Source organism: Chenopodium album, chromosome 15, assembly GCF_948465745.1.
Source record: "Chenopodium album chromosome 15, dcCheAlbu1.1, whole genome shotgun sequence".
NCBI classification, from domain to species: domain Eukaryota; kingdom Viridiplantae; phylum Streptophyta; class Magnoliopsida; order Caryophyllales; family Amaranthaceae; genus Chenopodium; species Chenopodium album.
Genome location: NC_137848.1, coordinates 18,666,276 through 18,681,837, shown reverse-complemented (window position 1 = coordinate 18,681,837; position 15,562 = coordinate 18,666,276). Strand labels below are relative to the sequence as shown.

Genomic DNA, 15,562 nt, shown 5'->3' with positions numbered 1-15,562 from the left:
TGGAGAGATATGTGCTTTTGAAGTCAATACATTGATTTATCATTGATTTCAAGACACAATTAAGAAATGGAAACAAGTAAATAGAAATTCCACCAGTAAAACTGTAAAGCCATATCTTATACACAAGATTTCAATCACAATTATAAAACCTTTACAGCTACTAACACTTCCTATGTTATTATAAGTACATTAAGGTATCACACAATAAATATATAAATTCAAAGACTAATGATATACAGCCTCAAACTCGAAATCAAATATTGTCCAACTTCATATTGAGATGCTATTCGGAATTCCTTTACCTATAAGTCCCCCAACTTTGGAGTAATCTGATGTGTTTGGATACAGTAAAGTGTATGGAACTTTAACCGGTCCCTGTCGATTTTTCAATTTCTTGTCATTGTTCCTTTCTGTGATATTCTTTTCAATATCTGATAGCTTCTTCTGAAATCTCTGAAATGCAGCTAGTGGTTCAGCATCAGCAGTCCACTCAGGGGTATCCCTCTGCCCAAGGTAGATCTCATCAGTAGAGTGACGCGACAAAATTTCAATCAATGAAACACCGAGGAGTGTCTGAAATTGAGCTGTTATTGTTTTCAGAAAGGCTCTCTCAGGATCAGACTCGAGTTCAGCATATTCTGGAGTGCCTGGCTGAGGCATGAATCGCCTGCTTACAGTGGGCCGGTTTGGGAGGTATCCTGCATAAGGATACTGTCCAAAATTGACAGCAGCATGGAGTGCAGAAGCAACCCATATGATGATTGTGCATGTGTTTGTAAGATCATGCCTGGTTTTCATTTCCGACCACCATGGTTCATCTTTCTTATCACCATGACCCTCATAGCGGATTTCTTTCCACCACGATTGAAGTTCAGGATCTTTATCTACTAGGTTGTCTGTTGGGTAGTAGTAAGAGCAATAATCATTTACCCATGTCTCAATTGCCGACCAGATTTCTAGCCCATCAACTGCAAATGGATAATCTTCGATCAATAGCTTCAGACCATGAGGTTGGCTGGAATCCTCAACTGCTACCCCTCTGAAATGATTCAAAAACATTGTGGTTAGACCGGGAAAATCATGGTACAAGCTGCACATTAGTTCTAAATAATATATTAGCATGGAAATACCGTTTAAGGAGATCAGCAGGAAGTGCTTCGTCATTGAAAACCCAACTTTTGTATATAAATGAGGACATTTCCATTGCATATTTTGCTGGGAAGACTGTTCGTTCCAATACTCCACCAGCATTGATGAGGATTTGCCTAGCCAAGGCATTAATGTTCATTGTGTCATGGAAATGGGGTTGCAAAAGCTTGTGAATAGGGTGAATAACACTCAACTGTCTATTAGTTGCAATTATAAATGGTTCTATTATAGCATGAGTGTACAACCTGCAACAATAATTCAGTGTTATGGTAAGAATTCTGAAACCTAAAGTATCAATTCATGCATAAGGTCAATGTAACCTTTGTATGTCAAGAATTTTACCAATGACATATGAGCTGATGAGTGCCAGAATCATTGACAGCCGCGTAAGCTTTAGCTAATTGCCACACTGAGGCTTCAACACCCTCTTCGGCAGGAGTATAAACATGACTAACAGCACCATGTTTTTCACCTTGTGGATGAGGCAAGCTGAGTTCAATTGCCAATGGTTTCAGTGTACCATCATACTTTAGAAAGAGGATTGTCCTTGTCGCGTATGTCTTTGTGGGAGTAGAGTTTATCCTTGTTAGGTATGGCATTAAAGTATCGTGGTGATCTAATATATACAACCTGTTGCTTTTAATTGCCTATGGTACGCCATCATAATAGAGAAGTCGAAAGAATTAGCAAAGGGAAAATAAATAAACTTACCAATACAACAATTATAAGTTAAAGACATATTAGAAATGGCAGCCTTACTTTATCAGTAGAGTATCCATCCATGTTCTTTTCTATGTGCTCACTGGTTATTTTACTGTTTTGATCGCCATAGAGTTTTGGATCCAGCTTGCTCTTTGGAGGAAATTCCTACGAAATATATAGCCGTGTTAGTTTATGAATGTAATAGCAAGAGTAATCAACAAAAACTATATGAGTTATCAGAAGCTTTTATATTACTTCAAGACGGCTGATGAGAACAGGATTCACTCCAGCTAACATTTCTCGGCCAAACTCCTTATCAGTTCTCCAAGCAGAATTATCCTCTAAGATATATAGCAAATAAAAAAGCCAATTTTAAGACAGAAATTTCAGCCTTCACACAATATGTTAATTCATAATTTGTAAAAAGATGATTTTCAATGCAGATTTAAGTTTTGTGATACCTTTGATCACATCAGGTATAGGGAATTTGAGAAAATGTTCACCATCACTTCGGATAAGTTCCTTAAGCATTTCCTATGGGACCCTATCTTTGAGTTTCGTGAGTGCCCCGTCTGGTAGCTTGAAACCTCCTTTGTAGAGATTAATGACATCTTCGAATGAGTCAAACTCATTAGGCGTTTTATCACATATGGATTTCAGCTCTGGTAGTAATATCTGGACAAGAGATTTCAAGGCGTATGCCAGAAAATCTGAAAATTTGATGTGTCCAAACCGCTCATCTCTTGGAACATATATATCAAGACTAAGAAGAGGCAGTCGACTTTCTGTATTTGGATCTGCAAAAGACAGTAAACCAACTTTTGTTAATAAAATTATTGATTGCTGCAATGCAGCTAATACTCTGAGTCCTACTGATTGAAAATACTCTGAATCCTACTAAGAAAGTACTGAATATTGGTTTACTGACCAGTTTTTGTTGGCTTACGGCCTGTTTTCCCTCTTCGTGGATAAGGGTATTCACTCGAGCCCCCAAGAACGGGACGCGCATACTCTTTCCCCTTGTCAGGCAATCCTAAGTCATTGTAGTAATCGTAATCATATACTCTGTCCCATTCTTTGAGCACGCCTTTTCCATCACCTCGTAGATTCACAAGCTCTTCTTCCCTATATTTTCGTAATGCTTCTGGTGTCTCATACGGAAGATAGGTCTGATGCAGCAAAGCACATGAAAATCAGCAAAAGTTTCAGATGATAGATACTGATGTGAGTTTGTGACAGTCAAATTCTCATGTTCTCTCATTTTTACTACTAATGATGGAAATGATTGTTATTCGTTCAGATGTGTTACTGAGATTATTGACGTAGTCTCTTCTTTCAGTTGAATCAGTTTCTTCCATTTAAATGACTTATTCTAATCTGAATAGATATAAGGTTTGAAGTATGGCCGTATGGGATTGAGTTTTGCAGCTTCTCAATGACAGAAATGTGTTTTCCCACACTACTACAGTGAGTGCAGTTTGATGTGGAAATGAATTCTGTTAGAAAAGAGATGTTGTCTTAAAGCAATAGCAGATTTTTTCCATTTTAGTACTATGTAGAGACTACAGACTTTCATTCCCTGTCATAACCCACCTATTGGTTTGTAAGTCACATGGTCACACGATAACACGGATAGGTGTCCAAGCATCATACTCACCTAGACCTAGCAATCTTGACCCAGACCCGATAACCCGACCTATGACCCAAAAACATCAACCCAAAATTGAGCCGAAACCCAAAATATACCCAATCCATACCCGACCCGAAAATGGAGTTGACCCGATCTTGACCCGACACCTGAACTAACCCGATCCAACGTTGACTCAAAGTGTTTGACCCAAACAAACCCGATACCTGAAATTGTCCCGAACAGACCCGATATCCGAAATGTCCGGAACTAAAATTACCTTATAACTTAACTAAAAATGTCTGGTGCCAAAAATAACACAAATTGTTCATCTTCAATCGTAGTCAAACTCATATACCGAATTGATAGTTTTTAACTTTTTATTATAACAATAATAAAATATAAAATTATTAGTCTGATCCACAAATGGAACAACCGAACATGACCCGACCTGATTTTGACACGACCTGAATATGACCCAAACATACTTGATCCGGAAATAGTCTGACCTGAATATATCCAACCCGAAATTGACCCGATATCCAACCCAAGTCATATCCAAAATCCAAAATGATCCGACTTGACCCGAATGTTAACTTACTCGAAATTGACCTGACCCATACCGATCCAAACGACTCATTTGTCAGGTCTAACTCACCCTACTCGTTAAAAAAGGGATTTTTTTTAATTCTTTTTTTATACAAAATCAATAGTTTTGTGTGCATACCCCATATGTAAAAGATACACACTATGTATGTGGATTCACATGCAACTGGATAAAATAGCTTATCTTGTTTCTATAATGTTATAATGTTGCTTTATTATGTACGTATTAACATTTTTTTTAAACAATATAATGTTACTATGTGCTTTTAGGATGATATTTGTGTTCTTTATACTTCGTACTAATTTGTTTATGTTGTAATTGTTTGCCTATGTTGTAATTGTTTTTGATGTGCTTTTATTTATTATCAATGTATTCTTTTAATAATTTTTGTGATTTTATTACGATGTCATTCACATGTAAGCTCTTGTTCAATACTAAACTAGATTCTTTAAACTCAAACCATATATTTTTCAATCTTTGACTTATTCATAAAAAAATATCAATTCAAATACTCCCTCCGTCCTTTTATTGTATGCCTGTATTCCTTTTTTGGGTCATTAAAATTAAGTGTCTATTTCTATTTATAGGTTGTACTTTTTTACAATATTATTCTTTTTTTGATGATTTGTCATCTTTCTCTTTTTCTTTTTTGTACTTTAACATCAATTCTCAATACTTTCTCTCTTTTAATTCCAACCACTTTTTCTTTCTCTCTATCTCTCTCTAACCCCACATGCATATTTATACTCTCAATTATTAGTTTTAAGAAATCTTTAACTTTCTTAATTCCCGTGCAAAATGAGAAATAGACATGTAATAAAAGGACGGAGGGAGTAACAAATAAGATATAATTGCTGGCAGAAAATAAAATAAAATAAAATCTGTAAGATTAGTTGCAAGCTAAGTACTGTAGAACTACTACTGCATACAACCAACCAGGTGTAGTTTCTAAATTGTGATGCACATCCACCCCTTCCTAAGATATGCTCTTCCATTTTCTTTGTTCACTAATTCTGTGCAAAACACCATATTTGGTCAATCTCTCAACGAACGAACGAATCAATCATGAATGGTGTTGATGAAGATAAGGTGTAACAAACTAGCTTATTTCTCTATCACATTATTGCGAATCGGTCCATGGATCGTTGTGATGACGATGGTGGTTGAGCTAATGCTATAAATGCATTCACATTGTAACGTTATTGTATAAGTAGTCAATAATGCTAGCTCTGTCTCTGTATAAAATTGGTGAATGTATAGAAGGTTGTGAGGCCGGTAATCAAGCAATTTACAGGTGGTAGCTAATATTATAAGATTGGTGATCAAGCAATTTACAGGTGGTAGCTAATATTATAAGATTGGTGATCAAGCAATTTACAGGTGGTAGCTAATATTAATCGTATATATTATACAACTTCCTAATTATACATTATTGTAAGATTAGTCAATGTTGTTATTGTTTTTCCCCTCTTGAATTGGTCGATGGATTAAGATTAAGTTGGAGAGTTGTTTTATAAGATTTATGTGTTACTGTATCTTCGTATAGCACACCAGTAATAATTAAATTGGATACGAATATATCTACTATCAAAAAATAAATAAAAATGATGATATTACTACATCTTGTTTCTTTGACTTATACAATGAGTAATTTAAAATAAATCTCATAATAATCCTTTCCAATCATTAATCAACTAAAAACTGGCACATGAAGTAGGGTGAAACAAAATCAACATAAATCAAATAAAGTTAATTTTAATTATAAAAATTTGATCAAATAGGGCACAGGTGAGAAACAAAATCAGTCAAAAATGAAATTGACCTAAATATAAATAAATGCTACATAGACTAATTATTAGACTATAATTATTATATTTACGGTACCTATATTGTTTTTCATAAAATTAGTGTAAGCCTACATATATATATCCAAGTGTATAATAAAAAGTCGTCCGTACCTTGTTAGAGAAGAAGATGCGATTGTATTTGTAACGATGAGCAGGGTAAACCCAAGAATTGCAGACAAAATGTACAGGGCCATGTCCTGGAACATCTAGCGTTACAGTTTTGAGGTAAAATTGACTATGATGATGATTTTTGATGATAAAAGCACCAGGAACACCAAAATTGTCATGCCACTCAAATGTAATATTGAATGTTGTTTCTCCGGCAGTTATTGGTGTTATTGTTGATACCCATTTTTCTACGTATGCTGTTTTCCCCAACTTTCCTCGTAGTCCCTTTCCTGTAACATAAATGCAGTACGTACCGTTTTGAACACATATAAGAGAATTATCGCTACAGAATGTTACTTTGCTAATAGACGACTTTAGTTTTGCATATTCTTTTTTTTTTTTTTTTTTTACAAGACTTTTGCATATTCTGATATGATTCTCTCTATGCAAGTGATGTGTGCGTTAAATTTCAAAATACATACGAACTACTACGTATATAATTATAAAGCAACCATTTGGTAAGAATACTAGAACATTTTAGGTATTTCAAGTAAATAATGATTCGATGGTCTATAATATATGATGTATTGATAACGACGGACTGTTGTCACATGTCATCAGCCAAAAAATTCTTACAGTATGTAGGAAATGCGGGAAATGATTTTGGCATACTCTTAATTGATTTTGGCACATTCTTATGTGAGTGCACAGTTTTCTATGCTCTTCTCACATAGGGGTGTGCCAAAATCAATTCAGGGTGTGCCAAAATCAATTTCCAGGAAATGTCTAGTAAATTTCTTCTATCTCTCTCATATCATATGAGGTCCTTTTATTTATTTTTTTTCCTACTGCTCTTATCTGTTAAAAAAAATTAAAAAAAAAAAATAGGAGTCCTTGTTTTTAGCAAAGGATGCATCTAAAAAAATGGATAGTGTAGGAAGGGTTTTTTGGTTCCCTCTAGGATTTTTCCTTGGGAGGATTTTTCTAGCCTCCATTACTAGATTTTTTGTACTTTTTTGAAGGTTTTCCTTCACTCTTTTCCTTTTCTCTCTTTCTCTTTCATCTCTTTTCTTCTGATCTCAACTGTAAATTTTTGTAGGGGCTTTCACCGGTATTTTTACCTGTGGTAAGCCCCAAAAAACTTTTTAATTACTTTCAATAAATGGATCCTATCTTTATGATGGTGTTTATTCAATTAGGGTTATTTACTTTGTTGGTTTGTGAGCTAAAGTTTGAAGATGTAGGGTTTCATCGTCTCCGAAAGTATCTAGAAGGCCATATGAGTTTTTTTCACCCAAACAGCTACTCATCCGTGGATCTCAAGCTGAATTAGTGTTAACTCACAAATTGTATTGCTCGGATGAAGTTTTTTATTAAGGCGATCATTGATCGAATCTACGATGTAACTAGTTCTAAGGTAATTTGTACTTGTGTTGGAATTTTAGATTTCGGCCCTGTTCTTTTGAGCTTCTGGGCAGAGCAGAGCAGGGGTCAGCAGAGTAGAGCAGATTAAATTTCAGCAGAGCAGAGTAGATTTTAGGATAGCAGAATAGAGCCGAGCCGAGCATAGCAGATTTCAACATTATTATTAATACTATTATTAATGTTATTATTATTAATGTTGTATTATTATTATTATTATTATTATTATTATTATTATTATTAAGTGCATATACCATTGATTTAGGTGAGTGAAAACATAAATAAATGTGTGCTAACATATGTTAATAGTAGATTGATAAAAAAACAACAGTTTACTTATATTCATTTCACAAAAATTTTAAAATAAAATGATTAATGAGTAATAATGATTTTACTTATAAATATGTCTTAATCATATATTTTTAACCGTCAAAATAATAATATACAAAGTACTACTTGAAAACAACCTCTTTTTTTTAATTTATAAATTGTATGGAAAGATTTGAAAAATAATTCAACTCAATGAACTAACAATCAATACCCACATTAAATGTTTCTATACATTGTGATTCTAATTTCAAATGTTTATAAAAAGAAATTGTTATTAATTGTTATTATTAGTATTTATTTTTTTGAAAGAATTGTTATTAGAAATTATTAATTAATAATATTATTAAATATTTAAATATAATTCTTAATAGTTTGAATTATTAAATACTAGATGAAACCCGTGCGATGCACGGTTTGTTTGAATTTTTAAAAATATAATTTTTTTTTTTTTATGTATGTGCTAAAAGTTGTTATATATTTAGATAAAATTCATAATATCAAAAGATAATATTTTATAGTTAATTAATTTAAACTTAAAAATCTCATTCGACAATTTTTCTTACATGGCATTTGAATTATTTAATTTTAAAAGAAATTAATAATCTCTTATTTTATTGGCTACAATTAAAATTTATAATCCTACGTGGCACGTTATAAAAATTAAATCTTATATGGCTCTCTAAAAACTCAGGAAAAAACTCCCCTTTATATATATAATTAGATTATTATTGATAATTATTATTATTAATTATTATTATGATTAATAAATATTAATTATTATTAATATTAAAAATTATTATAATTATTTTTAATATTAATTATTATTAATATTAATAATTATTATAATTATTTTTAATATTAATAATTATTATAATTATTTTTAATATTAATAATTATTATAATTATTTTTAATATTAATAATTATTATAATTATTTTTAATATTAATAATTATTATCATCAATACAATATTAATTATTATTATTTGAAAATAGAGCAGAGCAGAGAAGAGCATATTTGATCTGAGCAGAGCAAGGCTCAACAGAGGAAAGCAGAGTAGAGCAGAGTAGCTCTAAAGAACGGGGTCTTTCTAGGAATTGTTTGTAAGTGCCGTTTGGCTATCATTCATTAATGAAATCCTTTTTCTTCTCGTAAAAAAAAATGGATAATGTAAAAAACAAAAGGGTAATTTTTGTTAAGTGACACATTTTTTTTTTTGATGAAGTCGAGGGGCAAGCCCCTAATAACTAGGGGTGAACGTAGCAGGGTACCCTGTGAAAATCTCAGGACCCGAAATCGGAACATGTAGCAACAGGTTCCTAAAATAGGAACCAGAACCTGTTCAACAGGTTTCTAAAAATTGGAAACAGGTTTCAGTTCCTGAACAGGGTACTCTGTCTTTCAAAGTAAGCTTAATAGTTACTTGATTGTCTAGAATATTTAATATAAAATTACAAATAATACTTATATTAATATAATTAATTAAATCATTAAGAGTATGATGAAAAATGAATAAGAGGAGGGAGAGAGATAGGTGACGGCTTTTATACAATTTTAATATAGGGCTTTTATACTTGGGCTTAAATGATAGGTTTCGGTTTTCATGTACCCTGACCTATAGGGAACCTATACTAACAAGGTACCCTACATGTTCCGGATCCAAAATTTTATTACCCGGAATCGGAAGCTGTTGCAATAGGTTCTCATTTTTATTACCCGGAACCGAAACCTAATCTACGGGTTTCGGTGCTGGAACCTGGGGTTCCGAGCAAGTTCCAGTTCCATGTCAGGGTACCCTGAATTTTTGTTTACCCCTACTACAGGAAACATTAATTGTTAATTAAAATCATTGTAAAAGTTAAGATGAAAGAACAAAAAAATAAAAATTAAATTCTAAACGTACTTGTCTTAAGGGGAAAAAAAAAAGGTTAAAGTGTGTATATATATATATTCGGTGAAGCCGTAGGGCAAGTCCCATAGAAAAAAACGAAAACCTTAGAACAAACTAGAAAAGAAAAGGCAGAAAATAAAACACCTAATTACGGAGTACTAAACATAATAAAAGGAATTACTCATTATTCACCCGAGCTTGTCTTGGAATCGCCTCACCCCTCAAATCCTTTAATAAAACGACTCTAAGGTCCACCGGTACCGCCTTCAATAATAACAATTTCTATTCCGAGAGGATATGATAATTTGTCAACCAATCGGCTGCTTTATTGGCTTTCCTAAAATAGTGATCGGTAGTATGTTGCCTTTTGGACTTTGGTTACAAAAAGTAAAACAGTAGAAATTTAAAAAATACTGCGTAACTTTTTAGGATTTTTGGTTTATTTAATTTAAATCAGGTAAAAAGCTTAATACATATTATTATATATTTCTCAACGCCTTTACCATCCTAAAGAGTTTTATTGCATTAATTAAGTAATTATAGATAAAGTTAATATATATTAAATAAAGGTAATAATAAATCATACTAATAATTTTATGAATATACCAATAATTTGTTCGAGAGACTTGTGGTACTCCTTAATATTTATGATGATGGAGTGCACAAAAAAAAAATAAAAAAATAAAAAAAAAAATAAAAAAAATTATGACGATGGAAATTCTGTCAATTATGTCTTTTTCTTAATAAATCTTTATTATTGCTCAAACAACCTTTTAAAGTAGAAATACATAATGATTTCTTATGAAGAAAAAAATTTATGGTGGTGGACGAGACCTTAAGACTCTTCTCACACAAGTTACAAATAAATTCATATAAGTACCATGTAGTATTCCCTCTAACTCTATTTACATATCTTTGATTAACAATTTTCTTATAAATTAGAAAGTATAAAATTAATATTTTAAAAAATATGTATTTATTTGAACATAATTTCTTCAAGTAGTATATTGGTACTCCGTATATATTTATTCAAGTTTCTCTTTTTTCATATAATAATAATAATGACTTTAATGAGACAAACATATAAACAAAGGGATGGACTACAAGTGTATTAGCTACGAGTACTAACCAAATTATTACTCTTTGTCTCTCAAAGATTATCTTAGTGGTCATGTTCACTTTAATTTTTAAGGGGAAGGCAAATCTAAACCATATGAATGCATGGGAAACAAAGAATTCGAAAATTAATGGAACAAAATAAGGTTTTCCAAAATAATATAACGAATTCATATATCTACTTAATATGGTCAAACTCAAAAGGATTAGAAAATTGTGCAATCTTTAAGAGACGAGAATATATAGTTGATTATGGACTATAGGTATCAAAACCTTTTCCAAGATATAACGACATAAAATCGCCCATTTGCATGTGAAATTGAATTGGGTGGGGTAGCAATAATTTAAAATTGTATACTCCAATCCTATACATGTAACAATTAGGTCCACTAACATATTTTGCAGGCTAGAATACAGAATTCAGGTATTCAATCTTTTCATTTTGAATCTTTGAACCAAATATAATGAGTTCATATTTAAACTATGGGTTGAAGGAAAGCCAGAGTAAACTTACCAGGGTCAGATTGATCGGCACTAATGAGTTGCAAGGAAACACCTTTGCCAACAAGCTCATGAATACGATCTAGAAGCGAGGCCGAGACATCGGTGAAGTCGAGGACATTCTTTTTCATCAGAACGACTGTCCCTCTAATCTTCTTACTGTGGCCATTCTCATATGTCTCGTTAGTATTGTTTTCGCCCACGCCATTCCCAACTTTGCAAACATTTTTTCGGCCAAAGATTAATATGTCTGCGGCCTTATTAATGAGGTTTAAGGTGGGAGAAGAACTCATCTTTAACTTCCACTGTGCCGTGGAAGTTGGAAAGAGAGAAAAAACGACAAAGGGGTTTGCTTAGTTGTAGCAAAAGTAAGATGTTTGATGTGAGGAGAACAGAGATCCTTTAGCAGCTTTATTTATATATACAAAGTACATGAAAATTTTACATACTACAAACTACTTTCTTCTTTTTTTAGTATATTGCCTGCATGTCAAAATTTTTATGAGAATAAAGGACGATGGAATAATGAAATGATAAACAACACCCACATTTTTATCGAAATCGCCCACATTTTTATGTAAACTTTCAACATTACCCTTTTCTTCCTCTCTCTCCTAACACAACCACCACCGCCCGTCACCACCATTGCACCGTCGCCACCAACGCCAACATGACGGAAAGTGATAGCGGCAGGCCGTGTACTCCGCCGGATCCACTTCGCGAGGTAATTTATTTTCGCCGGAACTCAAACCGCCCAAAAAAAAGGTCCACCGTGGTCAAACCAGGCGGTTAAACCGTGGTAAAACCGTGCAAATGGGGCGGTCCAACCACGGTCAAAGCGTGTAGTCCAGGCGGTGGTTGAACCGCCCGGATTGCACAGTTTTACCACGGTTTAACCGCCCGGTTTGCCCGGTTTGTTTTTTTTTTTTAATTAATATTGTTTTTATTATTATTATTTAATTGTTATTATTATTATTATTTCATTGTTATTATTATTATTATTTCATTATTATTATTATTATTATTATTATTATTATTATTATTATTATTATTATTGTTCTTGTTGTTATTATTATTACTATAACTATGATTATGATTATTAATTGTTGTTATGATTATGATTATTATTATTTTGATTATTATTTTAAAAATATTTTGTTGGGATGTTTAATAGGCATCACTACCGGATTATGGTGGCGATGGCATCGACTACAGTTCATATTTTATAACGTCAATGATCTTCCCGACTTTTGAAGAAGCATTTGAATGGGCACAAAACATTTCCATACGTTATGGCTTTTTCCTTACAAAGTCTTCGTATAAGAAACAACGAGATGGTCGACCGGTCAAGTATCTTAAGTGCGATCGTGGCCATAGAAACACAGCCGAAGATAGAGATATGGAGAATGCTGTACGAAAAAACACGAAAAGAAAGGGTGTTAAGTGTCCATTTCGTATCAAGGTCACATGTATGGTGGACGATCAAGGGTGGAAAATCATTCCTTCATCAGGTTTGCATGGCTTGCATAACCACCCAATGATGGTATATCGAGAGGGTCATCGGCAAGTGAGTGGTCTAAGTCCGGCTGCGAAGCAATTGGTTAGTCAAATGAGTTCAGCATGTGCTAAACCTAGTCACATAATGGCGGCAGTGAAAGATGCGTTTCCCACTGAGAACCCTAACATGAGACACATCTACAATTTCAGAAGTCGTGTTAGGGTTGATGCTAGTGAAGGGAGAGATGTCGTCAACCAGTTCCTTCACTTGGCCAATGAGCGCAAATACGTTAGTTGGGTAGCTGCTGACCCCGACACACGTGTTGTCACCCACGCCTTTATGGCACATCCAGAGATGGCGAATATGTTACGAACATATCCATATGTCATAGGGATGGATTCCATTTACAAGACAAACAGATACAACATGCCGTTTTTCGAGATTGTTGGGATCACACCAACAAATCAAAACTTTTTGATCGCGTATGCTTTAATGAAGACAAAGTCCTATGAGAGTTACAAGTGGGTCTTGGAGAAATTGAAGTTGTATATAGGTTTTGAAGTGACTCCTAAGGTGATACTAACTGATCGAGAGTTGGGACTTATGAAGGCAGTGAAAGAGATATTCCCAAACACAGCTCACTTGCTATGTAGGTGGCACATCAACAAAGATGTGTTGGCCAAGGTATACCATTTGTGTAAGAAAGACATGGTGACTGCCGAGAAATTTAGGAATGGGAGGTGGTCAAAAATCATGAATGCGACAACTGAGGATGAATATGAATTTGAGTTGCAACAAATGAAGGATACTTGGGGAAGGTCAAGGCATACCATTGTGGATTATGTGAAAAAAACTTGGCTTGTGCACAAGAACAAGTTTATTCCGGCTTGGACAAATAAGGTGCTGCACTTTGGCAACGTGAACACGTGTAGAGTTGAGAGTCAACATTCTGTGCTTAAACAGTGGCTTGGAAGCTCCAAAGGGTCAATGGATTCTATCTTCAACCGTGTACACCGCGCCACTGAGGGTTTGTTTATTCAAATTCGTCATCATTTGGAGGACTCCAGACGACGAATTGGAGTGGAGTACAGGGGAATGCCCTTGCACAATCTCAGTGGCTATGTTTCCTTCCATGCTCTCAAAATTGTTTGCGGAGCTTTACCCTGAAGATGTAGATTATGAAGAGCCCGAGATAAATGAGACAACCAGGGGTCGACCACAAGGCCAACAGTGGTCCTCATCTACCAGGCGTGATCCAAGTGGCTTCGAGCATATTCCGGGCGGCCGTAGTCGTGGTCGTGGGCGAGGTCGCGGCCGAAGTAGGGGTCGTGATACTTCTACATCTAGCTCCGGACGTGGTCGATCACAATCATCAGTAAACATGGAAACGCCTTCTGGTATATGCTTTATTATTATTATTATTATTATTATTATTATTATTATTATTATTGTTGTTGTTGTTGTTGTTGTTGTTACTTGCTATTATTATTATTATTATTATTATTATTATTATTATTATTATTATTATTATTATTATTATTATTATTATTATTATTAATTCTTTTGGGATTTAATTAGTGCGGATGTTGTCGGGTTTTTATAATGCTAAAATACTTTCCTGGTGATTATTACAAGTAGTCAGATGAACATCGATGATTTTTTATACGTCGATCATTTTCCGAAATTCATGTTGCCGTTTTTGGACTGTTGGCTTGACCCGATAGGTGACGGAAATTGCGGATTTTGATGTATTGCAGATTTCTTTTTGGGTGACCAGGAGCAGTGGATGTTGGCCAGGACTATGGTTGCAAACGAGGTTGACGCGCATCCTAACATTTACTCTCAAATTTATGCTGATCAACTGGAGAACGAGGTTCGTCGTATCAGATGGACTGGTGGGAGATGCACAAGTGAACATTGGATGGTAGTGTTTCAGGACTTGTTTCCGATCGCTAACCTATTCAACACTGCCATTATGCTTTTCGGTGCTGGCGTAGATGGAATAGGTGTGTATCCATGCATCACTGTGCTACCATGGAGTGCCCCGTCCACTGCCACGGGCCCATATAGGGAGTTTGCACTCCTCACAGTGGCAAACTATCACTATGTTCGATTGGACATGTCACCTAATTTTCCAGTCCCTCCTGTAGCAGGTTTTTGGTACGACGTGCGCGATTTTAGTGTGCAAGACTGGGATTAACGATATGTAGGTCAGATAGCAACATGGCATACTTTAGCTACAAATTAGTGATAGAACTTTGCAATGTTTAGTTGTAGAACTTTGCATAGTTGTAGAATTAAGCAATGTATTATGCAAATGTAAATTCAAATAATAACTTTAAAAAATTTTACAAGATAACCTAAACAAATGAAGTTAGTTTCTAAATAAGAAAATGAAATCAACTACATCCTCATCATTGCGTCCCACGCCGCAATAAGGTCCTGGGCCTCAACCACTGTCTGGGTAATCTCACCGTCGCTATCAGCAATGAATCGTCGTATAACATGCATGGAGCGACCCATCCACTGTAAAAAAATACAAAAAATAATCAGTACCAATATTAAGTTGCACAATAATCTATAGAAAACAAGTAACAAATACTTACGTAATTAGTGTTCGTCCTCCCTGGAATTGGTGGGGGGGGCAAGAACCGCGGTATCACTGATAAGCCGAGGATGGGAGTACGTGTAAAACCAGTCCAAGTAGTCAGGTGTGCATGTGGGTTGTCCATCCAATAGAGGTGGATGGAACGACAGGCCGAAACA

The 15,562-nt window shown here is 34.3% G+C and overlaps 1 protein-coding gene and 1 pseudogene across 2 annotated transcripts; one reads left to right on the top strand and one right to left on the bottom strand.

Annotated features, from left to right (window-relative positions):
* Positions 1-225: 225 nt before the first annotated feature.
* LOC145582038 (putative linoleate 9S-lipoxygenase 5) lies at positions 226-11,603 on the bottom strand (annotated as a pseudogene). The gene is made up of 9 exons (XR_014099727.1): positions 11,312-11,603; positions 6,044-6,330; positions 2,780-3,020; positions 2,313-2,648; positions 2,107-2,192; positions 1,909-2,016; positions 1,492-1,796; positions 1,131-1,394; positions 226-1,039 (listed from the first exon to the last, which is right to left on the bottom strand). The product of XR_014099727.1 is annotated as a putative linoleate 9S-lipoxygenase 5 (transcript).
* A 365-nt stretch (positions 11,604-11,968) lies between these two features.
* LOC145580936 (PKS-NRPS hybrid synthetase cheA-like) lies at positions 11,969-14,996 on the top strand. Its single transcript, XM_081638015.1, has 4 exons — positions 11,969-12,022; positions 12,473-13,823; positions 13,912-14,193; positions 14,554-14,996. Exons 1-4 carry the CDS (start codon positions 11,969-11,971, stop codon positions 14,994-14,996), a joined length of 2,130 nt encoding a protein of 709 aa, XP_081494141.1.
* The last annotated feature ends 566 nt before the right edge of the window (positions 14,997-15,562 follow it).

Coding starts and splice junctions, on each gene's coding strand:
- LOC145580936 (XM_081638015.1), top strand. CDS start 11,969: ATGACGGAAAGTGATAGCGGCAGGCCGTGTACTCCGCCGGATCCACTT. Junction 13,824..13,911: donor TGTACACCGCGCCACTGAGG/GTTTGTTTATTC, acceptor GCACAATCTCAG/TGGCTATGTTTCCTTCCATG. Junction 14,194..14,553: donor AAACATGGAAACGCCTTCTG/GTATATGCTTTA, acceptor GATGTATTGCAG/ATTTCTTTTTGGGTGACCAG.